The following is an 18877-nucleotide window of genomic DNA, read 5'->3' on the forward strand; positions in this document are numbered from 1 at the left end:
TTTGTATAATGTATAATGGGTGGTATTCTCTTTTAAGTGCATTTCTTAAAAATGACTCCTTATACTTTGAATTGAATTGTAATCAAGTAACTACTTTATTGGGGTGTTCAAAGTTTTACTAATTAAGGATTTGTGTATTTTCAGGAGGAAGGGCATGTGGTTAATGATTAGGACTCTGTGTTCATAGTGTTCATAATCTTTGTTTGATCTCCTTCTCAGGGCCAATAATTCATGGAGCAACAATAAGGTGGTGCATTCCCCTGGGTCCCAGAGGAGGAGATACTGTATGTACCAAGCCTCAACACACATTGCTCTAGTCTATTCATGTTGCTGCTTGTGTTTCTACAGACACTTGTCATAAGAGAACAATACATTAGCTTCCCTGTTTCCTTGTTTCCTAATGTTTCCAACAGGGATTTTAACTGTTGACCTGGAGATTATGAACTGGAGACCAAGCATGCGGTGAAGTGTGAATTTGCAGTCTTTTACAAGCCCTTCCCAGCCACTGCAGGTCTCAGAAACGGTGGCCACAAGCAGTCTTTTACAAGCCCTTCCCAGCCACCTCAGTTCTCAGAAACGGTGGCCACAAGCAGTCTTCTACAAGCCCTTCCCAGCCACCTCAGTTCTCAGAAACGGTGGCCACAAGCAGTCTTTTACAAGCCCTTCCCAGCCACCTCAGTTCTCAGAAACGGTGGCCACAAGCAGTCTTTTACAAGCCCTTCCCAGCCACCTCAGTTCTCAGAAACGGTGGCCCCAAGCAGTCTTTTACAAGCCCTTCCCAGCCACTGCAGGTCTCAGAAACGGTGGCCACAAGCAGTCTTTTTGGCGTAATCAATCCAATAAATCCTGACACCAAACTGAGTGTGTTTAGGCCCAATTCCAGCAGCAGAGTGACTATAGCATCAAGCTTTATCCATCTTCCTAAATGGGCAGGATTAGAAGCCTGCTGAGGCCAGGCCGGGCCCTCTACTGGCTCCTGCTCAGCTCCGTCCTGGTGATACTTTGGATGGGCCATTCACACATGGGTTTAGATCCCGACTTCAGTTCCAGCCAGCTTGAGTACAGTGAGTCTGACGGGAGTCCTGAGGACGAGGCGGATTGTCCTGCTATCCTGCGAGGAGACGGTGAGGCTTTGGAGAAGGCCAAGCTGCTGTGCAACACCAAGGTGTTCATGAAGAGGGTCCAGATACCTGACCAGTATTATGTCAACGCCACGCAGGACTGCAGGTGTGATATTGTTACCTTACAGCTTTCAGTTACAGTTTCACACAGGCCTGAACATTTGACTCTGACCTGAACGTAAAGACATTTGTCCAACATTTAAATAAACTGTAATATAGTATATTCTACATCTGAATCTGTCTAAAACCCATTATAATAATAATAATAATAATAATAATAATAATAATAATAATAATAATAATAATAATAATAATAATAATAATAATAATAATAATAATAATAATAATAATAATAATAATAATAATAATAATAATAATAATAATAATAATAATAATAATAATAATAATAATAATAATAATAAAGCATATTTTTTATTACCCCAACCCATCAAAATACCCAATCTGCTCAGCTACTGGCTTTACTGTACATAATAATGAATTGAATAAAAAAAATTCTCAGCAGGGAGGATATGTGACAGTAAAAGGAACATGCCAACATTTGGGGAATGAGAGAGAGACAAGAAGATTCAGTAGAAAGCTATCTGGGTGCACGTTAGCCTAGCTTAGCACAATTAATGGAAGCGGACAGTGCCGGTTAGCCTTCGGGAGAGGTGTCAGTTGGACAATGCCTAGGCTAACCGGCACTGTCCGCTTCCATTCATTGTGCTAAGCTAGGCTAACGTGCAGCCAGATAGCTTTCTACTGAACGCACAGAGAGGAAACTGGTATCTATCTTATTGTCTCTCTCTGGAGAAGACGGTAAGCTAATTTCGACAAATGTTGGCGTGTTCATTTAAACATTAACAGTTTAGTGGACGGGGCAGGAGATGCCCGTGTGTTTTAAGGAGAGGACAAGCAGCACATGTTTACATGGTTAGGTTAAGATTATTTAGAGGTACTACTATCTAAACTACATTACCAAAAGTAATTAGACTATCTACTGGGAGAAAAAAACATTTAACTACATGTTATAACCTGCTCCACACTCTCCATTGGGAAGACTGATCCAAACCCAGGGGATTCAGTCGGTTCCTCTCCGGTTTGGCCAGAGAACGATCAAGTTGTAGTTTCAGTGTTTATACTTAATATACTTCAGGAAGCTCCAGAGTCCAAATGAAATGTTGTACATTAGCTTGTGTAACAGTCACAGTGGTGACATTAGCTTGTGAAACAGTCACAGTGGTGACATTAGCTTGTGAAACAGTCACGCTGGTTACATTAGCTTGTGAAACAGTCACAGTGGTGACATTAGCTTGTGAAACAGTCACAGTGGTGACATTAGCTTGTGAAACAGTCACACTGGTTACATTAGCTTGTGAAACAGTCACAGTGGTGACATTAGCTCGTGAAACAGTCACAGTGGTGACATTAGCTTGTGAAACAGTCACAGTGGTGACATTAGCTTGTGAAACAGTCACAGTGGTGACATTAGCTTGTGAAACAGTCACAGTGGTGACATTAGCTCATGAAACAGTCACAGTGGTGACATTAGCTCGTGAAACAGTCACAGTGGTGACATTAGCTTGTGAAACAGTCACAGTGGTGACATTAGCTTGTGAAACAGTCACAGTGGTGACATTAGCTCGTGAAACAGTCACAGTGGTGACTAGGGTTACCACCTTTCACTAATATAAATAAGGGACACCTGTCATCGAGCGTACGCGAAGCACGTGCGAAAAACATTGGTGGTGACATTAGCTTGGGGAACAGATACTTAAGGCCACCACTGATGCTGTACTGTCAATATAATGCAGCACCTGTAGTATCTCAGCAATATGACGACGTGTGTCCTTTGCAGGGAGTTCAGGACCAGCAGGAAGTACCTGCGATTCCCTCTGAGCAAAGAAGAAGAACACTTCCCTCTAGCCTTTTCTCTGCTTGTCCACCACAAGGTACACAAACATCTACAATATCTACACAGACATTTCAATACTAATTCAAATGACAACAGAAGTCTTTTCCCATCTTTACTCAATGGCGCCAGCGTTATTGACCATTTTAGCGATGTTTATGTTCTTATGTTATGATGTTCTGTATTATAGCTATGGAGACAATAGTATAGCTCATTTGACATGCATTGTTCATAGTCCATCACTGACTAACCATTGAATTGCTACATACTGTAGTTTGTGCACTATTACATGCTAAACATTGCCCCTTTCCAAAATAATCCAGTATTTTTTCATAGATTGCGAGATATGACGCGTTATGCATTATGCCCAAATCGTTCTGGTTGATCGCCTGAAACCCCAAACACTTCCAAATCAAAGGTATAAACCATGTACATATGTGTCTTCACAAAATCATCAAGGGGGGGGGGGGGTCATTTTAACTCAAAACTCGTATCGTTACCAAAATCATGGTTGAGGTCCGGTAATATACGACACTGTGATCGTTACAAAAACATGTTTCAGGTTCGGTAAAATAGACATAGAATATACCTTACCTTAGCCAGAAGGTACTCCAAAAAGAATAATCCCCAGTGATCCCATCGCCATCGCGATTATTCGTGTATATGTCTATACTCGTGTATACAGGGAAATAGGTTTAAAGCGATAAACTCTCAGAGCGATCGCTCTGTCGCTCTGTCCTCTGAGGGGAGGAGTCCTTTGGTCTCCACACCAAACTATTCCAGTAAAAAATGTAGGCAATACTGCCACCTGGCAGGATTCGATCGTCATTGCAATTGTAACGTAGAGAGATGAGCCAGGGAGGCCCAGGGAGCTACGGCAGAGTGTATAGAACGGGGATCAAAGGAAAAAGATCAAAGGATCAAAACCAGAGTATACTCAGGTTTTGGCGCTCAACCGCTGGCGGCGAAACCCGACTATACTCGGGTATGGCGCAGAAAGAGTTAAAGCAAAATTACAAAAATAAAAGGACTAGAGGCAAGAACGTAGGTGTACTTAAGATTTAAAGAATAACTGTCACTAGAACCTCATTTACACCTCATTTTGTTGGCCCTACACCTCATTTTGTTGGCCCTACACCTCATGTTGTTGGCCCTACACCTCATTTTGTTGGCCCTACACCTCATTTTGTTGGCCCTACACCTCATTTAGTTGGCCCTACACCCAGTGTTGGGAAAGTTCACTTTCTACATGAACTAGTTCAGTTCACAGTTCACAATTTTTTAAATTAACTAGTTCAGTTCATAGTTCATAATTAAAAAACTTTAACTAAAGTTCATGGTTTCAAAAAAGAACTAATTTATAGTTTATAGTTTTTTTTTTTTTTTTTTTTGTATAGTTCTTCTTTCAATACGTTGCTGGCTGCGAGCTATTATTTGTAAAAATTATTGAACCACAGACAGCAATCAGAATACTGGCATTTGCATTTTTCATTTGTCATATATGTCCTGATGAATTGAAAATGGGGGACCCTGATGTAAACAAGACTAAAGTCTTTCTCTGGTCTGCATCCTCTTAACAATTGTGTGTATTGAGCTGTACTGTATTGTACCCATTCTGCAATCTGTTAATAAAGTTTTCAATCAATCAATCAATCAATGCATTGCCATAACGCTTTGCTGTCGCCCATTCAGTCCACACTAGTAGCAGCTGCAGCTTTCATTTCTACAGTATATTTTCAAAAACATGAGGAAAAACTTTGCTTGAATTGTCTTTATTATGAAAACAAAAACAGGACGTTTGCTTATTCTTAAAGGATAACTCCACTATTTTGGGAAATTAGCTTATTTAACATCTTCCCTGGAGTTAGACAAGAAGATGCATACCTTTTTTGTCTCTGCGCGTGCATTTTAGCTTTGGGAATAGATGCTCCGTTAGCATAGCTTAGCTTCATCACTGGAAGTGAGGCAGGACAGTAGCCTTACAGTGCCTTACAGTGTATTGCAAGGTCTGACATTGACCAAACTTGATATGCATGACCTTGGTGGGCTCTAGGTCAACTCCTGAAAAGGGGGTCAATGTCAGACCTTGCAATCAAAAGTTAGGGGCGCACTGAAATTATGGCAAGGGTTATTAGCCCCCTAACTTTTGATTGCAAAGTCTGACATTGACCCCCTTTTCAGGAGTTGACCTAGAGCCCACCAAGGTCATGCATATCAAGTTTGGTCAATGTCAGACCTTGCAATACACTGTAAGGCACTGTAAGGCTACTGTCCTGCCTCACTTCCAGTGATGAAGCTAAGCTATGCTAACGGAGCATCTATTCCCAAAGCTAAAATGCACGCACAGAGACAAAAAAGGTATGCATCTTCTTGTCTAACTCCAGGGAAGATGTTAAATAAGCTAATTTCCCAAAATAGTGGAGTTATCCTTTAATGTGCCGTTTAAACTTTAAGGTTTGCGTCGATGTGCGGACTTGCTTCTTCAAACCGAGTGGACAACGCTTACGGACAAACGTTAGATTTTTTCCGTCTGAGTCAGTACTGACTTTAACGTTAAACTCTTTTAAATGCTTATACGCCGACGTCGTAGAGGTAGAGTATGACTCTGAGCGAGTGCTGCTCTCGACCTGCTGCTGCTGCTGCTCTCTGCATCTGCTTGCAGATTCCGCTGTTCCGGTCTGGTCTGTTTGTTGTGATGAGTCTGATGACGTAGCCAGGGGGTGACAGGCGCGTTGCCAGATCGGGTGGTTTTCCGCATACTTTTGTAGCCTGTTTACGGTGTGTTTTAACTGGGTTTTCGGCTGAAATGCATATGAAATCTGGCACACCTTTGAACGCCGTTATAATAGAGTGCTGAGAATGAACGCACGTTTGAACGCCGTTATACAGCGATGATAATGAACGCGTTCTCAATAATGTTCATTTAGCGGATAATCAGTACGTTCAGTTCACGTTCGCCCAAATTACGAACGCGTTCATGAACGCGTTCAGGTACATCACTGCCTACACCTCATGTTGTTGGCCCTACACCTCATTTGGTTGGCCCTACACCTCATTTTGTTGGCCCTACACCTCATATAGTAGTAGTTTCTCTGGTGTGCTGTTAATCACTAGACACTAGGGTTGGTTACCGAATTCTGTACTTTTAAGGGTACCGACCGAAAAACATCGGTACTACCGTGTATCGATTCACGTGAGATCCAACGGTGGCAATTTTCGGTAATGCAAAAAAAATTATAAAAACAACGCTACAAATCCCTGCAATGAATTTTCTTTGGGGGGGGTTATCTATCAAACAACTAATAATAATAATAATAATAATAATAATAATAATAATAATAATAATAATAATAATAATAATAATAATAATAATAATAATAATAATAATAATAATAATAATAATAATAATAATAATAATAATAATAATAATAAAACTTTATTTGCATACAGAAGTTGCAGTTCAAAGTGCTTCACAACAGTAAAAAATACAGGCATAAGCGAGCATAAAAAAAGATAGAGAGGTAGCAAGGTAAATCACAGTGTTTCACATTAGGATCTAGCATCCCAATAGGCCTTTCTGTTTACAGTTTCATTCAGTAATACAAATAATAAAAATAGAATAGACAGAGTAAAAACAAAGTGCGGTTGGATTCAGTTTAAAAATACTCGGGATGAGGGCATTAAGAAAAGTTATAATTATTTTGTCTCGTCTTGTTTTAGTCAACAATATCAACATACATGAAGAGAAATTTCATCCTGGTTTTTGTAAATTACATTTTTGTGTCCTCAGTTGTGGTCAACGATATTTAATAATAATTGTAACTGAGGGGTACAATTCCCTGACTGTATTACTAGATATGATACTTACTACCACTACCTTTGTACTTAATATTCGGCCACCCAGTACACGGCATAAATATATTATCATAAACACTCTCACGTAGATGAAACGGATCCAACACAAATGTACGAAGTCGAAACAGGTCTTTATTTCTACACAGCGATGGTGTGTAGAACAAGCACTTAATCACTTAATTACATTTATGAATTGAAATAGTATGCACTTTTATGGCAAAGAGTATTCGTCGGTATATCAATAGAGAATGTCCAATCTCTGAAGGCGCAGGTGGTAAATATACGACCTGGAATAGTTAAGGAATAACAGCAATGATACTTTAATGATTATATACTAGATACACTAGAGGGGGTTAATCCGGTCGCTTGTAAGCCGACAGGAGTAGGAGGGGGGGGGGGGGGTAGAATCCGGCTGCCTCGTCCGGCCAAGGGTATCCCAGGTGAACCCACTGTAGTGCCGTTCAATGCGCCGGCGATCCTTGGACCACAGATGAAAGCAGGTGGACTCTTTGTGGGCCGGCTCTCTCCGGTCCACGGGGGAGAGACGTGAAGCGACCTCGTCTTGCAGAGCGTCTCCTCACCTTGCGTCCTCTCCAGGGGGGGGGGGTTCCAACACACGGCAGTGTCGGGGGTCTTTATCCATGGAATAATCAAAGTATACAAAGCATAATCCGTGCCTGGGAAGGCGGGCTGTCGTCGGTAGAATAATCCGGTATACAGGTCCACTCGCTCGTCGGCTCTGGGGCTCCTCGGGTGCAGCTTCACATGGGGTCAACCACCCTGGGTAAGCAGCCAGTTCTCTGCCCGAAACGATGGGGTACGGACTACGGTAGTATTCTCACCGCACGAAGCACTATATATTAACAGACTATTATTAGCTTAATAGACTACGTCCAACTCGACGATATAGTGCCAAATATGACTATTCAAATATTAATATACACGATGTCTCAATACCGATGGTAGGCGAACTTGGCCTTACTCCCACACGTGGCGTCGCGGGGAGGCTTTACGTCTGTGACTCTATTGGAGGGTAAGAAACTGGACTGAAAAGAAAGTCCTACTTTAGTAGCGCAGTATATATACGCACTATGAACAAATAGTCCCATTAGTGGTGCGGTAGCCAGATTCCTACGCGGAACTAGGACTTGTTCGTACATGTGGAGCGGTACGTTTGAACTGGGTCTGAGGGGTATGGCAGCCTGGCACCAAGGTCTCGACCAATAGTAGAATGGAGACTATTGTGGGATGTTCAGTAGGCTAGAATGGATATTCAATGCATATTGTACAAGGAATATACAAGGGATATCAGGGAATATTAGAGAATATACAAATACAATTAAATATATATATATAAATAAATATATATATTCGGTTTAATCTGGCCCTTCACAACAGCCACCCCCTGAATAGGTCCCAGACCTAATCAGTTAAACAGAGACAGATTAATCGCGTTGTCTATTTACACATAAGGGTTTGCTGTACGGGTCAGTCAACTTCACAAAGTCATAGGGTTGTAGGGTCATGGTCATCATCGATTGTGTCTGGGAGTCGAGGCAGTTCTATGAGCCTCGCCACGGGACGGGTGTAAGTGCGACCCTGGACGAGCACTTCAGCTGCTCGGACCTTGCCGTCGGCACCGGTGATCACTTTGCTTACGCGGCCGGCCGGCCACATAGCTCTGGGCAGTGATTGATCAATAATCATGACGACTGTTCCTTCTGTCAAATTGTCTCTCTCCTTTACCCACTTCTGGCGGGTCTGTAGAGACGGTAGGTAGTGCAGTAGGAAACTGTTCCAAAACTTGTCGGCTAATACTTGGCTGTACCTCCACATTCGTCGGCCGTTCGCTTCTTCAGGCCGGTACATTGTCTGGGGTAATGCAGGATCTAGCCGCCCCATCAGGAGTGTGTTGGGGGTAACTGGGTCGATATCCGCCACATCACTGGAGACATATCCGAGGGGCTTCGAGTTAAGTACTCCCTCAATCTCCGTGAGGACTGTCAGTAGGACTTCTTCCGCCACAGTCTGGGCCCCAAGTACTGCGTACAGGGCTGTCTTTATGGAGCGCACTTCTCGTTCCCAAGTGCCACCGAAGTGGGGTGCGTTTGGGGGGTTGAATTGGAAATCAACCTGTGCTGGAGCGAGGTGGGTCTTAAGTTCTGGGCCCATAGCTTGGAAGCTCTCTATCAGCTCTCTTTCGCCGCCTTTGAAGTTTGTCCCATGATCGGACAATAGGGTAGACGGTCTTCCTTTCCGTGATGTGAATCTTCGGAAGGCCATAAGGAATGAGTCTGTGCTCATGGTCGGGAGAAGCTCGATGTGTATCGCTCTGGTGGTCATGCATTTGAATACAATACCCCACCGCTTCTCGGTTCCTCTTCCTTTCTTTATGTGCAGCGGGCCAAAGCAGTCCATACCCGTTGAGTGGAATGGCTTGTCACCGATTCGGAGGCGACATGGAGGAAGGTCAGCCATCCTTGGTATGCTGGGCTGCGCGCGCCACTTGCGGCAGTCTAGACATGTTCGCTGGAAGCGTCGTACCGCCTCTCTTCCTTGTAGGATCCAGTAACGACGTCTGATTTCCGCGAAGACTCTTTCTGCTCCTGCGTGATGTACATCCTCATCGTATTTCTTTATAATCAGCTCTGTGACCTTGTGTCGGCTGTTCAATACGATCGGGTATTTAATGTCATCCGGTAGATTGGGGGCTCTGCGTAGGCGACCACCCACTCTGATGAGGGTATGAGCGTCGCTCTCGGGGGCCAGGTGAATTAATCTGCTGTCGGATGGGACGGGCTTTCCTCCCTGTAGACAGGCCAATTCATCGGGGAACGAGTCTCTCTGGGCTCGCTGCAGTAGAAGCAATTCTGCTTCCTCGTAGTTAGCTGCTGACATATCAGCGGGGGACTTGCACTCCGGGTGGTACCGCACGAATGTTCTTTGTTGTGCACTCTCTATGGACGTGCAATCGTCTATGTTAGGGTCGGTGGAGGCTACGGTGCTCAATCCACAGAACACAGACTTCTTATTTTCCACCTCCTCTGGACTTGCTTCCCTCGGGATAGGCATGGGCCACTGTCCTTCCGGGAGTCTTAGGAATGCGGGGCCGTCACTGTAGACATTGCGACGGGTGAGGTCATCCAGGGGCATCCCCCGGGTGATGACGTCAGCTGGGTTCTGTTTTGTATCAACGTAGCGCCACTCTGTTTCTCCGGTTAACTCTTCGGTTAAGTCTTGAATCTCGGTGACTCTGACTCCCACGAAGACTTTGTACTTGCATGAGTCCGATTTGATCCAGGCGAGTACCGTCGTGGAATCTGACCACAGGATTGTTCTATACACCGGTATGGTGAGCTCACGTTGGATGAGCGTGGCTAGGTGCGCTCCGGCTAGGGCTGCGCAGAGCTCTAGACGTGGGATAGATTGTTGCTTGCGTGGGGCTATTCTCGAGCGGGCTAGGACAAATGCTGTGTAGATCTCTCCCCCCTGGTCTTGGGCCCGCAAGTAGGCTACTGATCCGTATGCGACCTCTGAGGCGTCACTGAAGACGTGTAAGTCCATTTTACATGTCTCTGGCCTCACCGTGGGTGGGAAGTAGCTTCGGCGCATATTAACGCCTGGGAGTGAGTGGAGCTCCATCTCCCACTCTCTCCAGGTGGATGCAAGGTGTGCGGGAATGGGGTCGTCCCAGCCCTGGTCCTTGTCCCACAATGCTCGTACAATCATTTTTGCCCTGGTGGTGTACGGTAGAATACATCCTAGCGGGTCATATTGTCGGGCGAGTGTTGTGTACACACTCCGTCTGGTGGTCGGCGCCGCCGCCGGCCTTCCCTGCTCCGTAGTCAGGGGCTTGTGTCTGTAGTGAAGCGAATCTGTTTTGAATCGCCACACCAATCCCAGGGTCATCTCCTGGGCTTCTCCCGGGATTGTAGCCATCCAGGTCTCGCTGCTGGCTGCCTTGTCCTCGGAGGAGAGGCTGCGCAGTACTTGCGGATCGCTGCTGGCCCACTGCCTGAGATCAAAGCCGCCTTTGATCAATGAGGTGCAGAGTTTAATCAGGAGAGCCTCGGCTTCTTCCTGGGTTGAAAGGCTTTGTAGACTGTTGTCTACGTAGAAGCTGTTCTTTACGCTGTGTCGGACCTCTTCGTCCGCTGCTGGGTCCTCTGCTACATGTTTCTGTAGTGCAAATGTCGCACAGCAGGGGCTGCACGTCGTTCCGAAGGGGAGGACTTCCCATTGGTAGATGGCTGGGTGCTCATCTCCTGGCTTCTCTCTCCATAGGAACCGTAACAGGGGCTTGTCCGCCTCTACTAATCTCACCTGCAGGAACATTCCTTTAATGTCCCCGCTGATGGCCACCTTTTCCTGGCGGAAGCGGAGTAGAACGCCGAGTAGGGAGGGGCCGAGTGTGGGACCGGGCAGTATTTTTTTTGATTTGATTTGATATTTTTATTTTCGTGTCTTACATACAGATGTATGCCCAGCCCATATGGGCTTACAAGACACATAATAATAAGTATATAACAATATACTTTACCCATTACTTAACAAATGTCAGACCAAGATGGCCATAAAAAAAGAAAATACAAGAAAATACAATAAAACGTAATATAACACAAGCTGTACTCAATGTAAATAAACAGAAAAACAAGGTGAATTCAAATACAATTATATAGGATACAGTGTGTTTTGTCTCAGGTGCCATGCCTTCTCCAAAAATCCTGCAAAACCAAAGATGTCCTCCACAAAAAAACAACTCAACATACAGCTCTCAGACTGCCAAAACAAATCTGGGTTTATAATTTGAATTTTTGCAAATAAAGCTCTCCTCAAAGTAGTGTACAAAGGGCAATAAAAAACAAAATGATATTCATCCTCCACCACTCCCAGATCACACAGAACACACAACCGCTCCTCCTCAGGTTTACCCTGGAATCTACCCACTTCCACAGCCAATGGCAGGGTGCCAGACCTCAACTGGGCACACAGAGACCTCCGTCTTCTCTTTAAGTTTAACATTACATAAGGTTCAGTAAAATACTCATTTTTAATTGCAATATATTTTCTAAGTTTAGGTTTTTTCAAAATCTCCACCTTCCACTTATCCTGATGGATTGTTGATAATTTTGTTTTAATTATGTGAACCTTACACTGCAAATTGTTCATAAAAATCATACTCAAGTCAGTAGAAGAAAAAATCATAGACATCTCTCTTGACCAGGGATGACCGTGTGCTCTGTCCCAATTAAAAATCTTTTTAGTCACCCTGCCATTTGGCAGCTGGACCAGGCGGTTCCATAACCTCACCATTTCACCTTTTTGCTTGACCAAGCAAGAATCCCACCCCATGTCCCCTTCTATAGCCCCTTTTGGTGTGTATTTATGGACTCCTAAAAAATATCTTATGGCCCGGTTCTGGATCGCATTACATTCAGGTGCATCATCAAAACCCCATACTCCAGCAGCATAAAACAAAACAGAACCCACCATTGAATCAAATAATTGTGTAAATGTTGAAAACCCAAGGTCAGTGCACACTTTCATTTTACTCAACACGCCCCCTAACGCCCTTCCTGCTGACTCAGACATTATTTTCCTTCCTTCTATGAAGCACATGTACTCATTAAAGGTGAAACCAAGATATTTATAAGAATGTGTGTAAATCAGGGGCGTTGGTCCAAATTGAAACTTATGACTACTCTGCTGTTCGTGTTTTTTCCTAAAGTGCATAATCTGTGTTTTTTCACTGTTAATCGCAAGTCTCAATTTCATGCACCAAGAACTCATAATATTCAACATGTTTTGTAAATTTGCTTCATTTTCTGCAAACAAAACAATATCATCAGCGTACAATAAAATACTTAGGATTATATTATCTATTGGAATACCAAGATTGGCTTGCTTGATTTCTTGCGCCAGGTCGTTAACATAAAGGGCGAATAAAGTAGGAGAAAGCACATCTCCCTGTTTTACACCGAATGGGGTGGGGAACCAGCCGGTCCTAACATCATTCAGCTGCAGACAGGCAGATGGGGCCTTATACAGGCTTTTGATAGCCTTATAAAATAGTCCATCAATACCAGAACAGATTAATTTATAGTCCAAAAGCTCTCTATTAATCCAGTCAAAGGCTTTTTTAAAGTCAACAAAACAAACAAATGTATTCTTGCCCTCGTCCAATCTGGCTCTCACCACCGATGATAAAACAAAAACATGATCAATACAAGCTCTCTTAGCCCTAAACCCATTCTGCTCATCCACCAACATTTCATTATATTCTAAGTATTTATTTAATCTATTATTAAGAACACTTGAGTATAATTTATAAACTGTACTGATCAAACTAATACCTCTGTAATTTAGTGGGACTCTAGGGTCAGCTTTTGCAGATTTGGGGATGGGCTTAATAATGGACTTGTTCCATATCGAGGGGATGGTGCCTGTGTTAAAACAAGTTTGATATAAACAGTGTAATACATTCAGCAGATAGGGAGTTTTAAGGACCTCGTTCGACAACTCCTCAATACCCATAGCTTTCTTCAGTTTCGCTCTGTCCACTACACTCTGTACCTCGTCTAACGTAATGTCACTATTTAATAATTCACAACCTGTAGGGCTATTGCTCATCCCAAGTTCGGCCTCACATTTTAACTTACATATTTCTGTTAGGAAACCATCATCAAATAAAGGGTGACTACTACAAGCATACAGACTACTATAGTCGGTTTCCCACTTTTTCAGAATCTGCTCAGTTTCAAAACATGATTCACCATTATCCAATACAATCTCCATTGGGACTGTCTGGGTTTTTTTGGGTCCTAGTTTATTTATTTCTTTCCAGAATTGCTGGGGATTACTGACTTGTAGTTGTTCTATATGGAGAGCTTGTCCTCTCTTGAAACGGCGTTTGAAAAATCTGAGTTTCTTATCAAATTTAGTTTGACAAGCTTTAAATTCATTCAGTAAGTCTCTTCTCACACTCTGTTCCTTGCATTTTAAAAAAGATTTTTCGGCTGCCCTTGAATTAAGCCATAGCCCATTTAATTCATTATTCCAATAAGGTTGTTTGGTCTTAAAATACTTTTTGGGCGACCCGCCTTTCTTTGTAGCACAGTGTCGACCAATTTCTTTATGCAGAAAACTACATAAGTTATTGTAACCGAGATCAATATTCTCCTGGTTTTTCGGACCGTTATTCAAGAGCTCCATGACATCTAGTAAAACCCCCTGGCAAATCTCAGAGGATAGAAAATTAGCTGGCAGGTGTCTATTACATGGTTTGATTTGCTGCGGGGGTTCAACCATGCTCTGGATATTAACTGAGTCACCGGCCCGAAAGTGTAAGCATAGTACTGAATGATCAGGTAATCTACTATGGATATCAATAAGATTTGCACCTTCAGAGCCAACAAGTTCAGATGGTGTATAAACACTAAATTCAATGCATGATTTCAAGTCAACGTGAGGAGTTACAATGTAGTCCACAACAGCTCTTCCCTTTATAGAAATTGAAGTGAAATTATCTTTGTCAGCGTTTAATCTCCCATTTACTACACAGCATTTTGAGTCTTTTAAAAATTCAATGAAGGATTGTCCATGTTTATTTACAGTCAGATCTAAAGCGGATCTAGGCGGGATGTCATCTGCCTCCACATAATCTTTCAGATCTGCAATGCGACTATTTAAATCACCACACAAATAAATAGCATCTGCATTAACTGTATACAATAACGTCAGTAAATGGTTAAAAAAAAAGTCTGCATTACGTCCCCAATGTGAGGTTTCCGGAGACAAATAACAAGAAATGATAATGAAAGAATACTTTGTCTCCCGGTGTTCAAAGCGTAGAGCGAGAATTCCATCGTAGGCTTTGTCCACAATAATAACTGAGAATGTATCAAAAATAGTGTTCTTTACACAGATACCAACGCCGCCAGAGGCTTTAACCGCTCTTCTGTGAGCAACCCGATTATAGCCAAACCAGGTGAAGCCATTGAACTCAAGCAAGTCTGTAGAAAGATGAGTCTCATTCAAGGAAATAAAATCTGGCTTTAAGGAGTTTAGCAGTACAGTTCTAAGTTCACGGTTTGATGATGTCCACCCATTAACATTCCAGTGTACTAGTCGAAATTCTTTACTCACAGATACCAGGGGCTGGGCTTGCCCTTCTCAACTGTCCTCTTCAGGTGGGGACCGTTTCATTAAGCGTCCATTCCCCGTCAGAAAGTATTCCTTCCCTGTTGGAATTCCTTTAAGAAGCGTTCTGAAGTTGAGGTCAACCAGCCGTTCTGTGTGTGACTTCGCTGCAGACACGTAAACACGCTGGTACTTTTCATTTTCCTTAAGGTTGCGTTTCAAGCGAAGCACTGCTATCTTCTCACGTAGAGACCGCAACTCCAATTTCACGAGCCCCGGTTTAGCTCCCCTGGCTCGGAGACGCTCCACCGCGACTACGTCAGGTACTGGTTCACATCCAAGGCCATCACGCAGCAGTGCCCCTATATTGGTTTTCAGGTCCTCGCTGCTCTCGTCACTCTCCTGGGGTAATCCAACAATTATCAAGGAGACGTCCGGGTCAAATGGACTGAGTTGCGGGGTTCTTTCCTTCACACTCCTCTCGATGTCGGTCATTCTCTGTACCATAACACCCACATTCTGGTCAACGTAGCCCGTCATATCCTTCTTTGTGTCCTTAATCTTTTGCGTTATTTCCGCCGTTATTTTCGCCTCCAAAGACACACGCATTTCGTCAATCTTGCCATCTATGGACACACGTAGTGCGTCCATTTTTTTGTCAATCTTGCCATCTATTGACTTACGAAGTGCGTCAATTTGGTCTGCAATCTTGTTCTGCATCAGACACATTTTTTCGTCCATGTTTGCACTGATGTTTATTTCCATCTCTTCCAGTCTATTCATGACAGCCGATATGTCTTCCTTCTCCGGATCCATCTCTTTCTTCTTAGGAGGCATCTGGATAACTTTTTAAAGTATAACTTCAAAAGCTTTTTTAAAGTATAACCCAAACAAACGTAGAACCATCAAGCTTTTAAGAACCTAAGCTCAATTAAAGCAAATGAAACACAGTTTCTCAGACACCAAACAAGTGCATCACTCCTGGTGCTCAGGTTTGTAGACCCAGGCAGTAACTCTTTATTCAGATTTTGGGATCCGATCTGGTAGCTGCAGTTAAATACTATGCGGTCTTTACCGTTGTGATGGACCTTGTGGTGGGGCACGTACCACGATTCAGTGGTCTGGTCAGCCTCTTTAATGTCCATCTTTGTGACGTGTCCCGCTGTGATGAGCTTCTCAATCTCAGCGCGGTATACACTCTCTTGGGCGGGGTTCTTGGCTAAGCGCCGCTCCGTGTTCAGCAGGTACCGTTCTGTGGCGTCTGTCTTGGCGTGGAAAGTAGGCATTCCTTCTCGCCGCAGGAGTGGCGTGGCGTATCTCAACACGCCGTTGACCGGGACTCTCTTGGTCCCTGTCTCGAGGAGGTGAATGGCGTAAATGTCATCTTTAGAGCGAATGTCTTTCTTTCCGTTCTTAAAGGGCATTTGTTCCAAGGTCCATAGCCGCTCTACGTGTTGCAGGAGTGCGGTTTCTCCCTCTGTGACTCGGGAGTGGAGACATCTAGTGGCTGTACTTCGGTTGAGAGATTTGGCGAGCGGGCCTTGGAGAGTCCATCCCAAACGGGTCTCGACTGCTGCAGGACAGCCTCGGGGTCCGGTATGAACCCGGTCTATCGGGACAATGAGGTCTGCATGGTCGGAGCCTATCAACAGGGTCGGCATAGCATTGTCTATGAGCGGGATCGGTAACTTGCGCAGATGTGCATATTTCTCCATCAGCTTGGCGACGGGGTATGTGTACCGCGACAGTCCTATTTCTTGGCTGGTGAAAGCGTCTGCAATCTGGTACCGTCGCTCAGGCTGGCCGCTTGCTGCGATAGAGAATGAGACATTCTCGCCCTTTATCGTCTTCAAATCTCGTCTTATTGTCCGAATTGTCATTTGGGTTTTGCTTCCCCGCAGCCCTAGCTGGGCCGCAGCGGAGGCGAGCAGCAGGGTCTTCTCTGACCCGTCATCGAGGACGGCGTAAGTGTCCAGGACTTTATTCTGGTAGCTTAGTGTCACACGCACTACTTTTAGGAGTACTCGGGCTCCACTGCTGCTGGCGGGATCGATGTACATGACGCTCGCTTTGCGGCTGGATGGTGCAGGTGAAGGGCGCCGTCTGTTACTGTCGTGAAGTATGTCCAGATGGGCTCCATCGCACTTGGTGCACCTTTTCTTTAAGCGGCATTCGGCTGCCATGTGTGAGCGCGCACAGCGAAAACAGCGCTTGTTGGACTTTATCCATTGACCTGCTTCCTCCGCGTTCAGCTTGGGGAAGGAGTCACATTGCGCTAGCCAGTGTTCTTTCTCACAGTAGGGGCACACTATCTTCCACTTCTCCGTTCTGGAGGGGGTACTGTGGCTCCTGCTGCTCGGTACTGACTCCGATTGGTGCATCACAGTCACCGATCTTCTTCCATCATTTAGTCGTCTGGTTCCTTCTCTGGAGCCAGGGGTGCTCCGTCCGAATGTATCTAGCCGTAGGCTGCTGACTTCTCTCGCCAGGAAGTCTGCTAGATCGAGGAGGTTCGGTTCGGGGCCATTCGGGTCTCTGTGGTCCCTCTGCCGCCTAAAGCGCTCCTGACGAGCGGGCGGCAGCTTCTCCAGGATCCTTTCCACATTTGAGTTGGCGTAAAGTTCATGCCTCCCCTTCTCTCTTTGCGCTCCCAACATCCCTACCAGGGACTGCACTCTGATGGACAGGTCGTCCAGTGCTCGATTGTCTATTGCTGGGGGTAAGCGGTCGATGTGTCGGATCTCCTGGATCACGTAATCCCATATGCGCCCATACCTCTGGTCCAATGCTACCCGCGCTGCTGTGTATGGGGTGGTGGAAGTCGCGTAGGCGAGCGCTATATTATGTGCGCGGGGTACCTTTAAGTGCTTCAGTAGGATGGCGTATTTGTGGCGTTCATCCAATACATCCACCAACATGGTCTCCAGACACATGCGGAGTTCTGTATACTGGGCCCGGTTCTCTTGGGTGAAGTCGGGTACCATAGGCGTGCCAATGTATGACGCTGACTGTGGATACATCGGCGAGCGTTGGGGGAGAGGCCTCCTAGGCGAGTCTCCTCCCGCTCCTTGGTATGGGCTGGTACCGGCAGTGTACCATGGCCCGCTTGTCCAGGTGCTGTTCCTCGGTGCGGGTCGTGCGTCGTGCTCACCCGGGTATAGAGTCGGGGGTCTGTAGCGCAGCTCCGCGGGAGTATAGCCTGGGCTGTACCGGGCCTCCTGGTCCGGTAGAGTACTGTGCTGTCTTCGGGCGTGGTTCTCCTCCTCTTCCTCTTCGTCTTCAGTTAGGTCATCCAGTGCTTGTAGTCTCTGGTTTAGCCTCTCCACAGGATATGCTGCTCCTTCCCGGTTGCTAGGTCTCGCTTGGACCGGTGGGGGGAGGTGGTCTGTGGGGGGTATAGACCTCGTCTGTTGGTCAAGTTCAGGGTTGTTTACTCGGCTAGGGGATGCCGCCCTGGAGGTGTGTCTAGACGAGTTCCTGGAGCCTCTGGCGGAGGGAGAGGGTGTTGTCCGTCTGATCAGCTGTTCTATTAGTTGCGACTGCTGTCTGTCGCGCGCTGCGTCCCGTTGAGCACCGGCTCGTTCTCGGGCCACATTCTCTTCCATCTGAATGCGTCTTATTTCTAGACGTATCTGCTCGTGTTCGCTTCGCTGCTGGATCTGCAGTCGGTCGCGTTCAGCAGCGGCGTTCAGGCTGATGAGGAAGGCCTGCTGTAGGGTCCTCTCTGCCTCGCTGGGAGAAGGCGGTTGTATAGGGGAGCCTTCCCTCGGGGTACTCCTTGCGGAGCCTTGGAGTTCTATCTCCACGGTGCTCTCCCCGTCTTCTTCCGTGCCGAGTTCTCTCTCGGTAG

At 45.3% G+C, this 18877-nt stretch overlaps 1 protein-coding gene across 1 annotated transcript in view; it reads left to right on the forward strand.

Annotated features, from left to right (window-relative positions):
- Positions 1-925: 925 nt before the first annotated feature.
- The window catches only part of LOC311228505 (beta-1,3-galactosyl-O-glycosyl-glycoprotein beta-1,6-N-acetylglucosaminyltransferase-like), a gene marked incomplete at both ends in the record, with an annotated part of 67759 nt that continues 49807 nt past the window's right edge, over positions 926-18877 (forward strand). Inside the window, 2 exons of the mRNA XM_084314409.1 lie at positions 926-1227; positions 2980-3073. Of these exons, the coding sequence (XP_084170535.1) occupies positions 926-1227; positions 2980-3073 (396 nt within the window). The remainder of the gene's footprint in view (positions 1228-2979; positions 3074-18877) is intronic.

This window comes from Notolepis coatsorum, assembly GCF_963971535.1.
Source record: "Notolepis coatsorum genome assembly, chromosome: 5".
NCBI lineage: Eukaryota > Metazoa > Chordata > Actinopteri > Aulopiformes > Paralepididae > Notolepis > Notolepis coatsorum.